The sequence below is a fragment of the Xiphias gladius genome, chromosome 13 (genome assembly GCF_016859285.1).
Source record: "Xiphias gladius isolate SHS-SW01 ecotype Sanya breed wild chromosome 13, ASM1685928v1, whole genome shotgun sequence".
NCBI lineage: Eukaryota > Metazoa > Chordata > Actinopteri > Istiophoriformes > Xiphiidae > Xiphias > Xiphias gladius.
Genome location: NC_053412.1, coordinates 1,613,397 through 1,625,305, shown reverse-complemented (window position 1 = coordinate 1,625,305; position 11,909 = coordinate 1,613,397). Strand labels below are relative to the sequence as shown.

Here is an 11,909-nt window from a genome sequence, read left to right as displayed (position 1 = left end):
GAGAGATAGAAGCAGGGGGTTATGGGAGGGGAGACAACGAGTGGCTGAAATATTACAGGAGAAGAAGGAAGGAATAAAGAAGAGGGGAGGGAGAAGAAGATCCACACTAGACCACAAAGTAAAGCCAAGGGAATTCCTTTATTCAATCAATGAGAGTGGCTTTCAGAAAAGATCAGGTAACTGTATTAATATACAATGTGTGTAATATGTACAGTATGTCTGAGTAAAGATTTCTTAAAGTTTATATCAGATTACAGTATGTCTCCTAACAATGACAGACAAGCATTTCACCCATAAGTCCAAGTGGGGCTTTAAGCTGTACAGCACAAAAATTAAATATATGTATTACATTAACAACAAGAGGTGCTCAGTCCTCATCAGGAAACTCTACACTCATCTGCAGAGGAAAAGAACAGAACAGGTTATTCAGTCGGTAGTAAGACAAAGTGACATATGATGAGAACTGAAGTCTACAATCACTTTTTTTGAAAGGACAAACTCCAGTAATTTAATTTTTGCACTTCCGCATAAAATCAGTGGAACGTCCCTTTAATGAGTATGCAGTTATGCTGGACTGCAGCTGAACACACACAACAGATCAAAGCCGCATCTACCTGAATGTCAAACTGTCCAAATCCAATCAGATTGCTGGCCTGAAGGCAGAGCAGGAAGAAAAAGAGACGGGCAGAGCAGAGTTGGTTTGCTTTTCTTTACGGTTACATTTTTAACAGTTTAACGCTGGTAGGTCACCGGGGGACATTGTCAGAATCAGAAATACATTCATTAATGTTCCGTATCGTCGGGACAGAGCAGAAGCAGTAGTGAGAAACAGCTCAGTCACAGCTCACAGCAGTGTAGTGTGTTAACACATGCAGGACTCACCACAGCATCGATGTCTCTGGGACCCACGTAGTGCTCCAAAACCTTGTAGTCGTCGGGAGACATGGGCAACATGTTGTCCTGCAGTCTGGACGGATGCCTGGACCAGAGGAACACGGACGTTACCTCTCTTCGGTCTATTGCAGTAAAATACATCTCATCATAAATATGTCGCTTACACTTCCGACACTGATATGAGCTCCGTCTTCATGTAGCCACTCTTGTCTGTGTTCTCCACGTCCATCAGCTCCAGAGCTGGAAAAACCAATTCAAACTCTGATCAGGTTTTGTGCAGGAAGGAAAGCGAACGAGCGCGTCGCGATCGGCAGGGTGGAGTCGGTGTCTTACTCTCTGTGGGTTTGGGGTAGTACTTCCCGAAGGCCTTGTCTTTGGGGATGTTGGGGTAGAGGAAGCGGAGCGGGTTCTCCGGGATGTTTTCGGCGGCCATCACCTTGTAGGTGCGGATGATGTCGGGCAGGGAGACGGCGCCCAGCTCCTTCTTTGTGTACGGCTCCACGGAGTGGAAGAGCGGCTTGGCTGGGCGGAGAAGGAGAGAAGTGTTAAATCGTTGATCGGTTTCTGAGGAGGCCGCTTTTTCCCCGCCTCACTCCTTACCGTGGACGTCGTGTTCGATCCAGGTGAAGGTGATGGCTCCTTCTCTGCTGCTCTCGCTGAACCGGAGCAGGAAGGTGCCCGGACACTTGTCGCTCAGCAGAGCCTTCTCCCTCTCCTTGCTGATGAAGCCCATGATGGAGCTGCAGCACGGTGACAGAGACACGCACCGGATTTACCCCCAGATCTCACGCTCGGCCGGTGGCAAAAACCACGGCAGTACTCACCCGTCGTTCCAGAGGGGAAGCAGGTGCCTCTTGATCAGATCCAGGATCCCCTCGATCCACAACCAGAAGGGAAAAGTTTTCTCATTGGCACTTTGCTGCTGGACAAAAGAAGAGTGATTCGGTTCAGCGTAGAAATATATTTCAAAATGCTGATTTTTTTGCCTCTCTCTCTCTATTATACACACACACAGGTCACAGACTGTGGCTCACCTTGCAGAACTTGGTCCAGGGGATTAGTCCCTCTGGGTTCCTCTGGGCTTTGGCTCCTGCACAGAAACAATACAACGGTTCAACGGGAGGCGGTCACAGGATTATTTCCATATGTGACCCAAATACATTTAGTTTAGATCCTCCCCCATCGATGGTGTTTCTGACCGAGCAGTTTGTCGGCCAGCATGTTGAGCTGCTCCTGGTTCAGGCCTCGCTTGGTGACGGAGGAGAACTGCCAGCTGAGAACCTCCGACAGCTGACACCACTTCGCCGGCGGGGGAGAGAGGAAGAACTTCAGGTTCTGAGGATGAGGAGGGGAAAAGGAGAAACAAACGTGTACCAATATATCTGCAATAAGTCAACGTATCGCCGTACGGCTGATCCTGTGCGCGTGTCCTCACCTTGGGCTCGGTGGTGAGCATGTTGTACCAGAGGATGGAGGCCCAGCCGCTGGGCAGCTGACAGACGTTAGAGATGACCACAACAGGGAGAGACATGGCCTACGACGACGACGACGACAAGGAAAGAAGAATCATCTCCTGTGTGAGCCGATAAAAGTTGTGTTTGTGTTTGTCTGTGTGAGTTTCCCGCGCCTCGGCTCACCTCCAGTTTGATGTCGAGTCCCGACTGGTTGAGCTGCAGCTCGGACTCGAAGCTGAGCGAGTGGAGCTCCTCGGTGACGATCAGAGGACCCTGAACACACAAACACACGCTCAGCTCAGCTCACACACACACACTACTACTCCTGAAAAAGCCAACATCATCACATTGGTCTGCACATTCAAAATAATTTATGTCTTAAGAAGGTTTTTCTTTTTTATTGTAAATCTGCAATAATCATAAAAACACTGTGACTGTGGAAAATCTTTAAATTCTGCATGCAGTGATTATGCTTCTCCTAAAAAAGAGTGACACCAGAAAATACAATAAAACTGCAAAGCACTTCCATCATAAACCTCATTCAACCTGAATCTTCAACACCTCGACTAGAAATGAGAAGATGGATCATTTCACTGGAAATCTTTTTCTTGTGAAATAAGTCAAATAGGCCGTATAATAAATATTAAAACCATAACTGACTGTGTCTTATTTCAGTGACCTCGATCTCCATTTTACCACCAGATATTTAAAATAGAAGCAGCAAAGTCCATGCGATACTCCTTGTTTTGAAATATGAAAACTCCTTTTTGTCCTTTTACATACTTTACAGTTTTACCTCATTACCTCGTTTTCTTACCTCATTCGTTCTGTTCCCAGCCACTTTCTGCTCTTTCAGTTGCTGTGTGGAGAACAGGACAGGATCGAGTCAGACAACAAGACTGGCTTCTACACAAAGGCTTCACTTTCAGAAAAACGGCCGAAAGGATTCTTTTTTTCCTCTGGACAAAATAATTAAAACCACCGCGATTGAAAGCTTTGTATTTATTAGCAAAAAGAAAAAAGAAAAAAACAAAACAAGGTCTCACCAAATGTCTGAACTCTGCTGCCAGGCTGCCGTTCGACTCCTCCATGTTCATGACTTTGGTGTTTGTTCCCAAAATGTTGAACTTCCGAAACCTGATGTTGGAGGATCAACGAGTTATTCAGTCAGGACTCGTTAACAATAGTTTATTGTTGATGAATCTAAATACTCACTGATCCATTTTTATGTTTTTTTACAATAATAATTATAATATTATACACATACATACACATATATGTATTTTTATACAATGAAAAAACATTTTAAGAGACTTACTTTCAACAGTATATTCAAATATGTGTATATACACGTACCCTTTCTTCTCTGTGACATCCCTGAGGAAAAAAAGGAGGAGGTATGAGATTCATTATTCCAGCACACGCGTGTGTATTCACAGCAGAGAAATGAACCTCCGTCTTACTTGTCAAACACAGCCTTGACTTTGAGTTGGTAGTTGAACTCATGCAGCTTCACCAGGAACCTGAGCAGAAATGAAACAAGGTACATGACTGAAAACAGGAAGTTGGTGCTGAGGTTGAGAGATTTGATCTTTTCCTCTTGTGGCAGCGCGAGGATCGATCTGCTCTCAAACGGCACCATCACCAAACAGAGGTTTGAGGCTTCCAAGGTCAAGTTTTAAGATTATTCATTCGAACGCTACACGGAAACCAAAGACTGGCTTTAACAGCAGGAGTAATAAAACTCAGCTTCGGGGTCAGCGTCAGACGCTTGTTTTCTGCAGCTTCTGTTTTCTGTTTCTTACCTGAGTTTCACGGTGAACTGGACACCTGTTTTCAGCACCAGGGGCCGCTGTGGGTGGGTGGGCATGCAGGGCTGCCTCTCCACAACCAGAGAGCTACACACACACACACACACACACACACACGCACACAGCCCATTATTACTTGACACATTTCAATTCAAACACATTTTTTTTGACCCTTAAAACTAGATCAAATTCCTAATTAATAATCAATAATAAGAGGCTAAATAACTTGTGTCTAAGAGGCTCCTCACTTGGACAGGAGGTTCTTGAGGAGCTCCAGAGCTCGGGCCTCCAGGAAAGCTTTCTTCTGTGTGATGGGGTCGCTTTCGTAGGTGAACTTCTGCTCCAGCTCCTGCAGCTTCTTCAGGTGCTGACGGACCTGCTGGAGACTCTCTGCTACTGCTGTGAACCTGCAGGAGGAGGAGGGATAGGAGGAAAAGAGAGAGGGGGAGGAGGGAGGCAGACAATGGGGGGGCGAGGAGCAGGAAGAGAGGACAGGAGAGAGAGAGGAGGAGGGAGAAGAGGAGGAGGACGGAATGAGAGGAGGAGAAGGACGTTGGAGGAGGAAATAACAAGGGAGAAAGGGGAGGAGGAGGGAGGGAGGGGGGAGAGGAAAAGAAGGAGGAAGAGGAGATAAAAGGGGAGGAACAGAAGAAGAAGTGGGAAGGGGGAGAGGGTGGAAAGAGGAGGATGACGAGGAGGAGAAGGATTCGTTACGAAGAAAAGTTACGAGAGGGAGATTTGAGGAGATGCCAAAAGCATGAATGTATTATTTGCTTTATTTCTATTTGAGTATTGTGTTTGTTTAATAAGTGATATGTGTGGATCTGGATATTAGAAATTGATCATCGTTAGTTTATTCTCAGTCACTTGTATTTGACACTGGATTTACTTTCTAATATTCCGACTTTCACGAGTCAAATGGAAAAGTCTTCTGCTGCTGTTCTGTTCGTTTTGTTTCGTTTTGTTTTGTTTTTTACAGGCGGCGCGACACTGAGGGAGTCTCACCAGTTCTGCAGCTGGTCCACGCAGGCGTTGGGCGGGCCCCCGATACAGGCGATCTGCTGCCGCTGCTTCCACTCCGGCAGCTCCTCGGAGATCAGGTCCGACAGTAACGCCTGGGTCACGTTCAGCAGGTCGGTCAGCCTGATCACCACGTCCTTACACGCAGCACAGACGGCAGAGGTTACAATCAGATGGTTTCAAACTGTGTCCTCAGAATCAAAGAGAAACGCTCCTTACAGGCGCAGAACTTGGCTGAGAATCGTCACGTTTTTAACTTTTCTTCAGTATCACAGTGATCCAGGGATAGTTGTCTGTACGTCCGTGGGTACACTGCAGACAGCAACTGCTAGCAGCTAACTCGGCATAAAATGTAAACAAATATAGGCTTAAAAAAAGAAAACAAAAGGGGCTCAAATTGTAACTCACTGAGTCTATGGCAACATTAGTTCTGTCCGAGGTTTATCTCAAGTTTTTTGTCTCGTCACTTAAAAATAAACAATCACATGTCCTTGTAGATAAAAATATACATACACACATACACACACACACACACACACACATATATACGTATACACACACACACACACACACATATACGTATACACACACACACACACACATATATATACGTATACACACACACACACACACACATATATATATATACGTATACACACACACACACACACACACACACACACACACACACATATATACGTATACACACACACACACATATAAACACACATCATATAGATCATTTATTTAAGATCTCCTATCGGCTGTTTGGGACTGCATTGTTTTGTTCACTTGTGTCTCTTATTATCTTTATTTTGTCTACTCATCTGTATTTTTTTGTAATCAATTCATGTTCTTGATCTTGCTTTTATTTAACTATTTTTTATTTGTATTTATCTGCTTTTGTTTATTTGTATGAGTTCAAAATAATAAAATATACTTATAACTATTTTAAAAGCGTTCTACACACATGAAGTTATCATTACAGTGAACGTGAGGGCAGTGAAGAGGTTAATGAAGAAGGACGCAAGACAAGAGCTCTACATTTTTCAGTCATTTAAAAGAAAAAAAAAGGAAATATATTTTAAAAAAATCTATTTTATTTTTAATCGACATTTTGAGACCTGGTACTGATCGAAATTCATTCTCCATTATTTCCCCCCAAACTTCTCAGGTGTGTTACCAGTGTCCTGGATCCATTTCTCCGGGGATCAGCTTCGTCTCTCTCCCTCTCTGCTCACCTGTCGTTTGGCCTTCAGCTCGAAGCACATCCTCCCAATCAGCATCTTCTCTTTCTCCAGCTCCTTCTGCGTCATGCCGTTCATTTCATTCTCTATGGAAACAGGAAAACGCACAGCAATACAGTTAGATTTAATAATCAATTATATCAGAGGACAACATAATGATATGCTTGGTATGAATATCCGATTTTCTCCACTTTTTAAGTGTGTTATTTCAAAAACACCTTAAATAAGCTGTCTGAAACATTCTCCCCTCAGTAAAACTCCTCACCTCTGTTTTTCAGTGTGTTGATTTTGAAGTCGTACTCGTCCTGCAGATCTTCCACGTTCTTAATGTTCTGATCCACGGTCTGAAGAGGAACGCAGCTTTAACACGTGATTTCATCATTTCCGGCTGCAACGCCAGTGCATCAGTTTTCGCAATCTTACATAATACGGCAAATAGGCCAAGTGTGTTTAAAAAATATAATAGTACAACGATTAGAGTAAATATTAAATAAGCCAAAGTATCACATAAAGAAAGAATTTTCAAAAGTCTGAAAGTTATACACTTAAGTCATCGATATGCGTTTCATGTTTTGTGTCTTCAGATCTGCCTGCGTGATGAGGACTCAGTTTCACCTCACGCGGCATCTGCGTCAGGTCTCTCCCTACGCGCATCATCCTCAACTCTCCTGGGGAGGCTTTTGTCTTTCTCTTTCATCTCTGTCCAGCTGAACGACTATCAATGTCTATGACAGACCATTTCCTGGTGCCACCTGGGTTTTGATGAGTTAAATTACAGAGGAGCAAAGTGAATAGTTCACCACCGCCCCACCCCGAGATGTTTTAACCCATCCAAGTGGGGCTCTAGAATTACATAATCTTCGGTGTTTGATGTAAATCAAGTCAAGAGAAAGAAACAAAAGAAAACCTTTTGACTCGTGAAAGAATGACCAGACGTCTCTGGTGGAGAGACCCGGATCACATCACAAACACTTTTACTGTACGACCCGCAGTACTACACTGGATACTAATACGCTGTATTTCAAATGATGTCTCACCTGGACTCTGTCTTTCATCTCCTTCACTTTGTTGTCCAGCTTCTGCTTCTCCACCACCATGGCCGACACCGTCCCGTCGCCCTCCTGCTGCAGAAACAAAGGTAACACTTACTTTAACCGCTCTGTTACTTTCTTACAATGCTTTAGTACATTTTCTGGAAATATGGCAAAGACTGTATTCTTTGCATCTCCGGCTGACCTGCTGTGCACCACCTTAGGAAAACAAGACTCCAAATAACACAAGAAACGAATTGGAATTAATTAACTGAACAGATTTGATCTGTATTTATTGCCCAATTAAATAGTACTTGAACTTGGAAAACTTGCTATGAATTATAAGGGAGTTATTGTAAAATAAAGCGCTACAGAAATTAATAATAATAAATGAATAAATTAAATGACCACATTTATTATGCTGAATTACAGGAAAATCTCTTTTGATGATGATGATGATGATGATTAGAAACGAAACAATCATAATAATGACAATGTGTTTGGGCAATAATGTACAATACATTGTGTCAAAATAAAAGTTCTGTAAAAAGATGTTCTGCCCTTCACTGAGCCGCAGGTTTTACCTCGGCGCTCTTTGCATTGGCCAGGATCTTCTCCTCCTCCTTCAGGTTTCTGGAGATGATCATGGCCATGTGGACTGGATCCTCCTGGAACCGATCCTGTAGGAACAAACCACTCTATACTCAACAGCTAATCCTCACACAAAAAATAAAACCTTCTGTCCCGGGGTTGAAGATGGAGCGGTGTGTCTCGGTTCGAAGCAGTGAATCCAGGGTCTGACCTGCAGGTTCCTCTTGATCTTGCGGATGTTGTGCTGCAGCAGGAAGTTGTTCTCCAGGGCGAAGCGGCTGTGCTGGTCGTCCAGCTGAGCCAGGAGGTCGTGGAACCGGACGGTGGCCAGCGAGTCCTGAACCGCCACCGTGTCCCTGAGGATGCAGGGATTATTTTCATTATCAGGTGACCTCTGGTTTCACTAAAGAAGATTGTGAAAAATGTTCACCACAAGTTCCCGGAGCTCAGGATGACATATTTAACTTGTTCCTTTCTTTCTTTCTTTTTTTCGAAGACTGACAATGATATTAGACAGAGAAAAACAGTCAGTCCTCACATATGGAACTAGAGGGAATTTGGCTTTTTGGCTTGGCAAATGATTTAATCAATATTTTATCATAATTGTCAAATAACTGCAACACATTCTACTACTGAAATAACTACTTCTGCATAACTCTAAGAATGATGAGAAGCTCATTCTAAAGGGGGTCGCTGTTAAGATCTGATTTTAATAAACTCATTTTAATTTAATTTTTAATGTTTTTGAAGTGTTGTTATCAAGTTCAAGTCATACTAATTGACTTTCAATGTATATTTCAATAAATACTAATGCATTGCCTGTTGCTAGTTTGTAAATTTTCTAAATAAGGTTTTGATCTGTCTTTTCACAAAGCACTCAGCTGCAGCTACTGGTTACTTTCATCATCATTTAATCTGCAGATTATTCTCTCTATTGACAGATTAACTGTTTTGCTTTCAGAGTGTCCGGAAATTGGGTAAAATGCACATTAAGAATTTCCCAGAATCCAGGCTGACCTGTCCAGATGTCCTCTTTTGTTTGACCAACAGTCCAACCTCCACAGATATTCAATTTACAGAGATATAAACAACGGAGAAAAACAACAAATCCTCATTTTTGCTTCATAAATGACGGTCAACTAATCTTTTCAGCTCTAACCAGTACTAATACTACAAATTAACTACAGCAGCTTCTACATTTAAAATAATCATCATCCTGCATAACGCGATGGATTGATCAAGGAGATGTTTTAATTCTAACAAGTTAAATCTTTTCAGTTCTCTAGAGTATATTTCAATAGATGCTAACTAAATCCCTCTTGTTGGTTTGCAATGCTTAGTTACAGAATATAAAAATGGCCACACCAAAGCTCTGAAAAATGACAACTGATCTGCATGGTCAAAGCTTTCTGGATTTTCTATAAGCTTTTAAGAACTTAGCTTTTTTACTAAATAAGTTTCAAGAATCTTTTTTAAAACACATAACTTTTTGTAAAGCACTTTCCAACTGCAGAGGAATTAATAAGATAAGGATATATACCTTATAAAAAGATATAAAATGAAGAAAATGTAAGAGTAAATAAGGAGCATCCCGTCAACCAAGCCGCAGTGTTTGACGTCTTACCAGTCGATGCTCTCGATCCATTTGCTCAGGTACTGTCGGATATCCATGGGGAAGGAGTCATCGTATAGCTGGTCCACCTGCTCCAGGTACTTGCAGTCCAGCATCTGAAGCTGGCACCACTGCGCCATTTTCTGGTGAATAAGCGCAGCTTCATGAGGATTCACGGTTCGACCTTTTAGGTTTGCTCAGGTAAAAAGTAGAACCTGACCAATTTCTGATAAGGCCGTCTTGAATATGACCTGAGCCGGACGGCTGACAGTCAAACTCTCTTCTGGTGGACAAACCATGTGAGGGAGACACCCCAAACTGTTTCTCTACTGCAATTTCATCCTGCTTATCAGCAGACATACACGCTGATACCAATATATCTGTTATAAGGTAGCAAATATGTACCCTAACCCAGGTGGGTGACATTTGTGACGTGATTTTTAATAACAGAATCACATCTTTCGATTTTCTGTATATAATTTCTTACTTCTGCAATGGCCAGCAGTTGCTGTTATTTAACCTATTTCTCTATATTTAATTATTTCAACATTCTGGTGTTGTAACTGCCCGCCGCACCATGTGCATCTCCTCCAATTTGCCTCAGCTTTGTGGTATTTGGTCACTTTCCGTGTTTGTGTAACGTCTCCGTGGTCTCAAGAAGTAATCAGTAAAGTTTCATCTAATCCCAGAGGTCATTTTAGTTCTGCTCAAGGACACTTCAGAGTGAAAGGGCTGAATCCAGCTCTCTTCTTTGCTCACTACTCCAAACCAGCTGCTCATTTCCAAAGCAAAAGCCTGGGAAATCAGAAGTGCTGACTCAATAATTACTATGGCCTGTGTTCCTCCTCCTCCCTGACTAATTTCTGCAAAGAGATAAGTATTTAAATTAGAAATTAAAACTGAAAACTAAAGCCAAAAAATCTTTAATCTATGTATATGAAGGTTAAATCCTGTGCTCTTTTGATGGAAAATCCCAAAGAGGAAGAAAAATATGGGCATCCTGAAAAAGAGAGGCGTGGATTTGACTCATTCTTGCATCTGAAAAGATTAAGATAGTTACACAGATTAACTACAGCTGGTTAATAAAACTTGATTCTAAAGCTGAGCGAGGAGAAAATTGAAGGTTACTGATGCATCAAACCTTTTTTTAATTATCTAAACACAACTTTATTCATTAATTTTGTCTTGCATTACAAGCTGGAAAAGTGAATGTAGGAGGGTGTCACCATAGGTTTCATTTTCCCAACTAGTTGCACTCTGCCTCCAGCATCAGCCTAATCATATCCATATGCAGATATCTTCCCTGGACAAAATCTCAACAAACAACACTCTGTGAAGCGATGCATTTTGGCCCTCCTATTATTTGTTAACAATGTATTGAAATGTCTTTTTACGTTTTACTAGATGTCTGTAACCCAAAACAAGTTACAAAATTTCAATTTTTTTAAAGGAATAATAACCCTCTAACTACACAGATCACCAGGGCAACCCACCGAGCGCTGCTATTCCTCGTAAACCAAACTCCGTTCAGACAATCGACTTTTTAAAGGTTTTCTAGTATTTCGCCATCCATTCCCATTGAATAGAATAAGACTCAACACGTTATCTGGATGTTGATTTACCACTGGAGAATTCGGTCTATGCATTTTTAATCCGTTATTACCTATAGAAGACACTTTGAACATGTGAGACAGGTTGGCAATTTATAATTTATGTTTTAGACCTCAAGTAGTGGGCGGTGATACTGTAAAACACTGTACAAAATCACTTGAATTTCGATTTAAATAACTGCTGCTTGGTTGATTATAATTATAGTAAATATAAAAGTGGAAGCTTGTATTAAGGCATTTAGTTATTTTCTAATGTGTTTTTTTTTTTAAATTAACGTTCTCGTCTAGCAAAGCCAAATTCAACTGCTCAGTTTTCTTAGCGAGTTCGGCACAGCGACAAGCGTATCTCAGTAAAGGGGAGCGGGTTGGGGCTAAATTAAGCCACTACGCGGGGAAATAAGTCATTAAACTTACCTTTGATTTTGAGGAAACGTAGTTTTATTTCCGACAATGTTTTTCCAAACTTGCGAACCGAATCTGTCAGGCAGTTGCTCAGCCTACTTCTGCTAATGTAGTGTGTCTAACTGTACGGAAACACCGACAGCCAATCGCCGCAAAGGATTCAAGACATGTGCCCACCCTTTGGCTTGTTATGGCCAATCAGAACGACTGCAAGGCGGCTGTTCTGACAATCGGCAG

General features: G+C 42.1%; 1 protein-coding gene across 6 annotated transcripts; it reads right to left on the bottom strand.

Annotated features, from left to right (window-relative positions):
• Nucleotides 1-119: 119 nt before the first annotated feature.
• Nucleotides 120-11,795, bottom strand: stat1a (signal transducer and activator of transcription 1a). Of its 6 annotated transcripts, none has more exons than XM_040142238.1 (24): nt 9,673-9,800; nt 8,260-8,404; nt 8,042-8,137; nt 7,464-7,550; nt 6,692-6,770; nt 6,421-6,512; nt 5,165-5,316; nt 4,408-4,566; nt 4,154-4,246; nt 3,812-3,871; nt 3,705-3,725; nt 3,395-3,485; nt 3,166-3,207; nt 2,532-2,621; nt 2,330-2,428; nt 2,094-2,229; nt 1,929-1,984; nt 1,719-1,816; nt 1,495-1,634; nt 1,228-1,416; nt 1,059-1,134; nt 883-979; nt 615-653; nt 120-397 (listed from the first exon to the last, which is right to left on the bottom strand). In XM_040142238.1, exons 1-24 carry the CDS (start codon nt 9,798-9,800, stop codon nt 368-370), a joined length of 2,295 nt encoding a protein of 764 aa, XP_039998172.1. In that variant the 3' UTR covers nt 120-367. The 6 variants fall into 6 exon arrangements, with proteins under 6 accessions (XP_039998172.1, XP_039998173.1, XP_039998174.1 ...); XM_040142236.1 differs by lacking the exon at nt 120-397 and adding an exon at nt 11,685-11,795 and having other exon boundaries at nt 404-653; nt 9,673-9,803; XM_040142239.1 differs by lacking the exon at nt 615-653.
• Between the last annotated feature and the right edge of the window lie 114 nt (nt 11,796-11,909).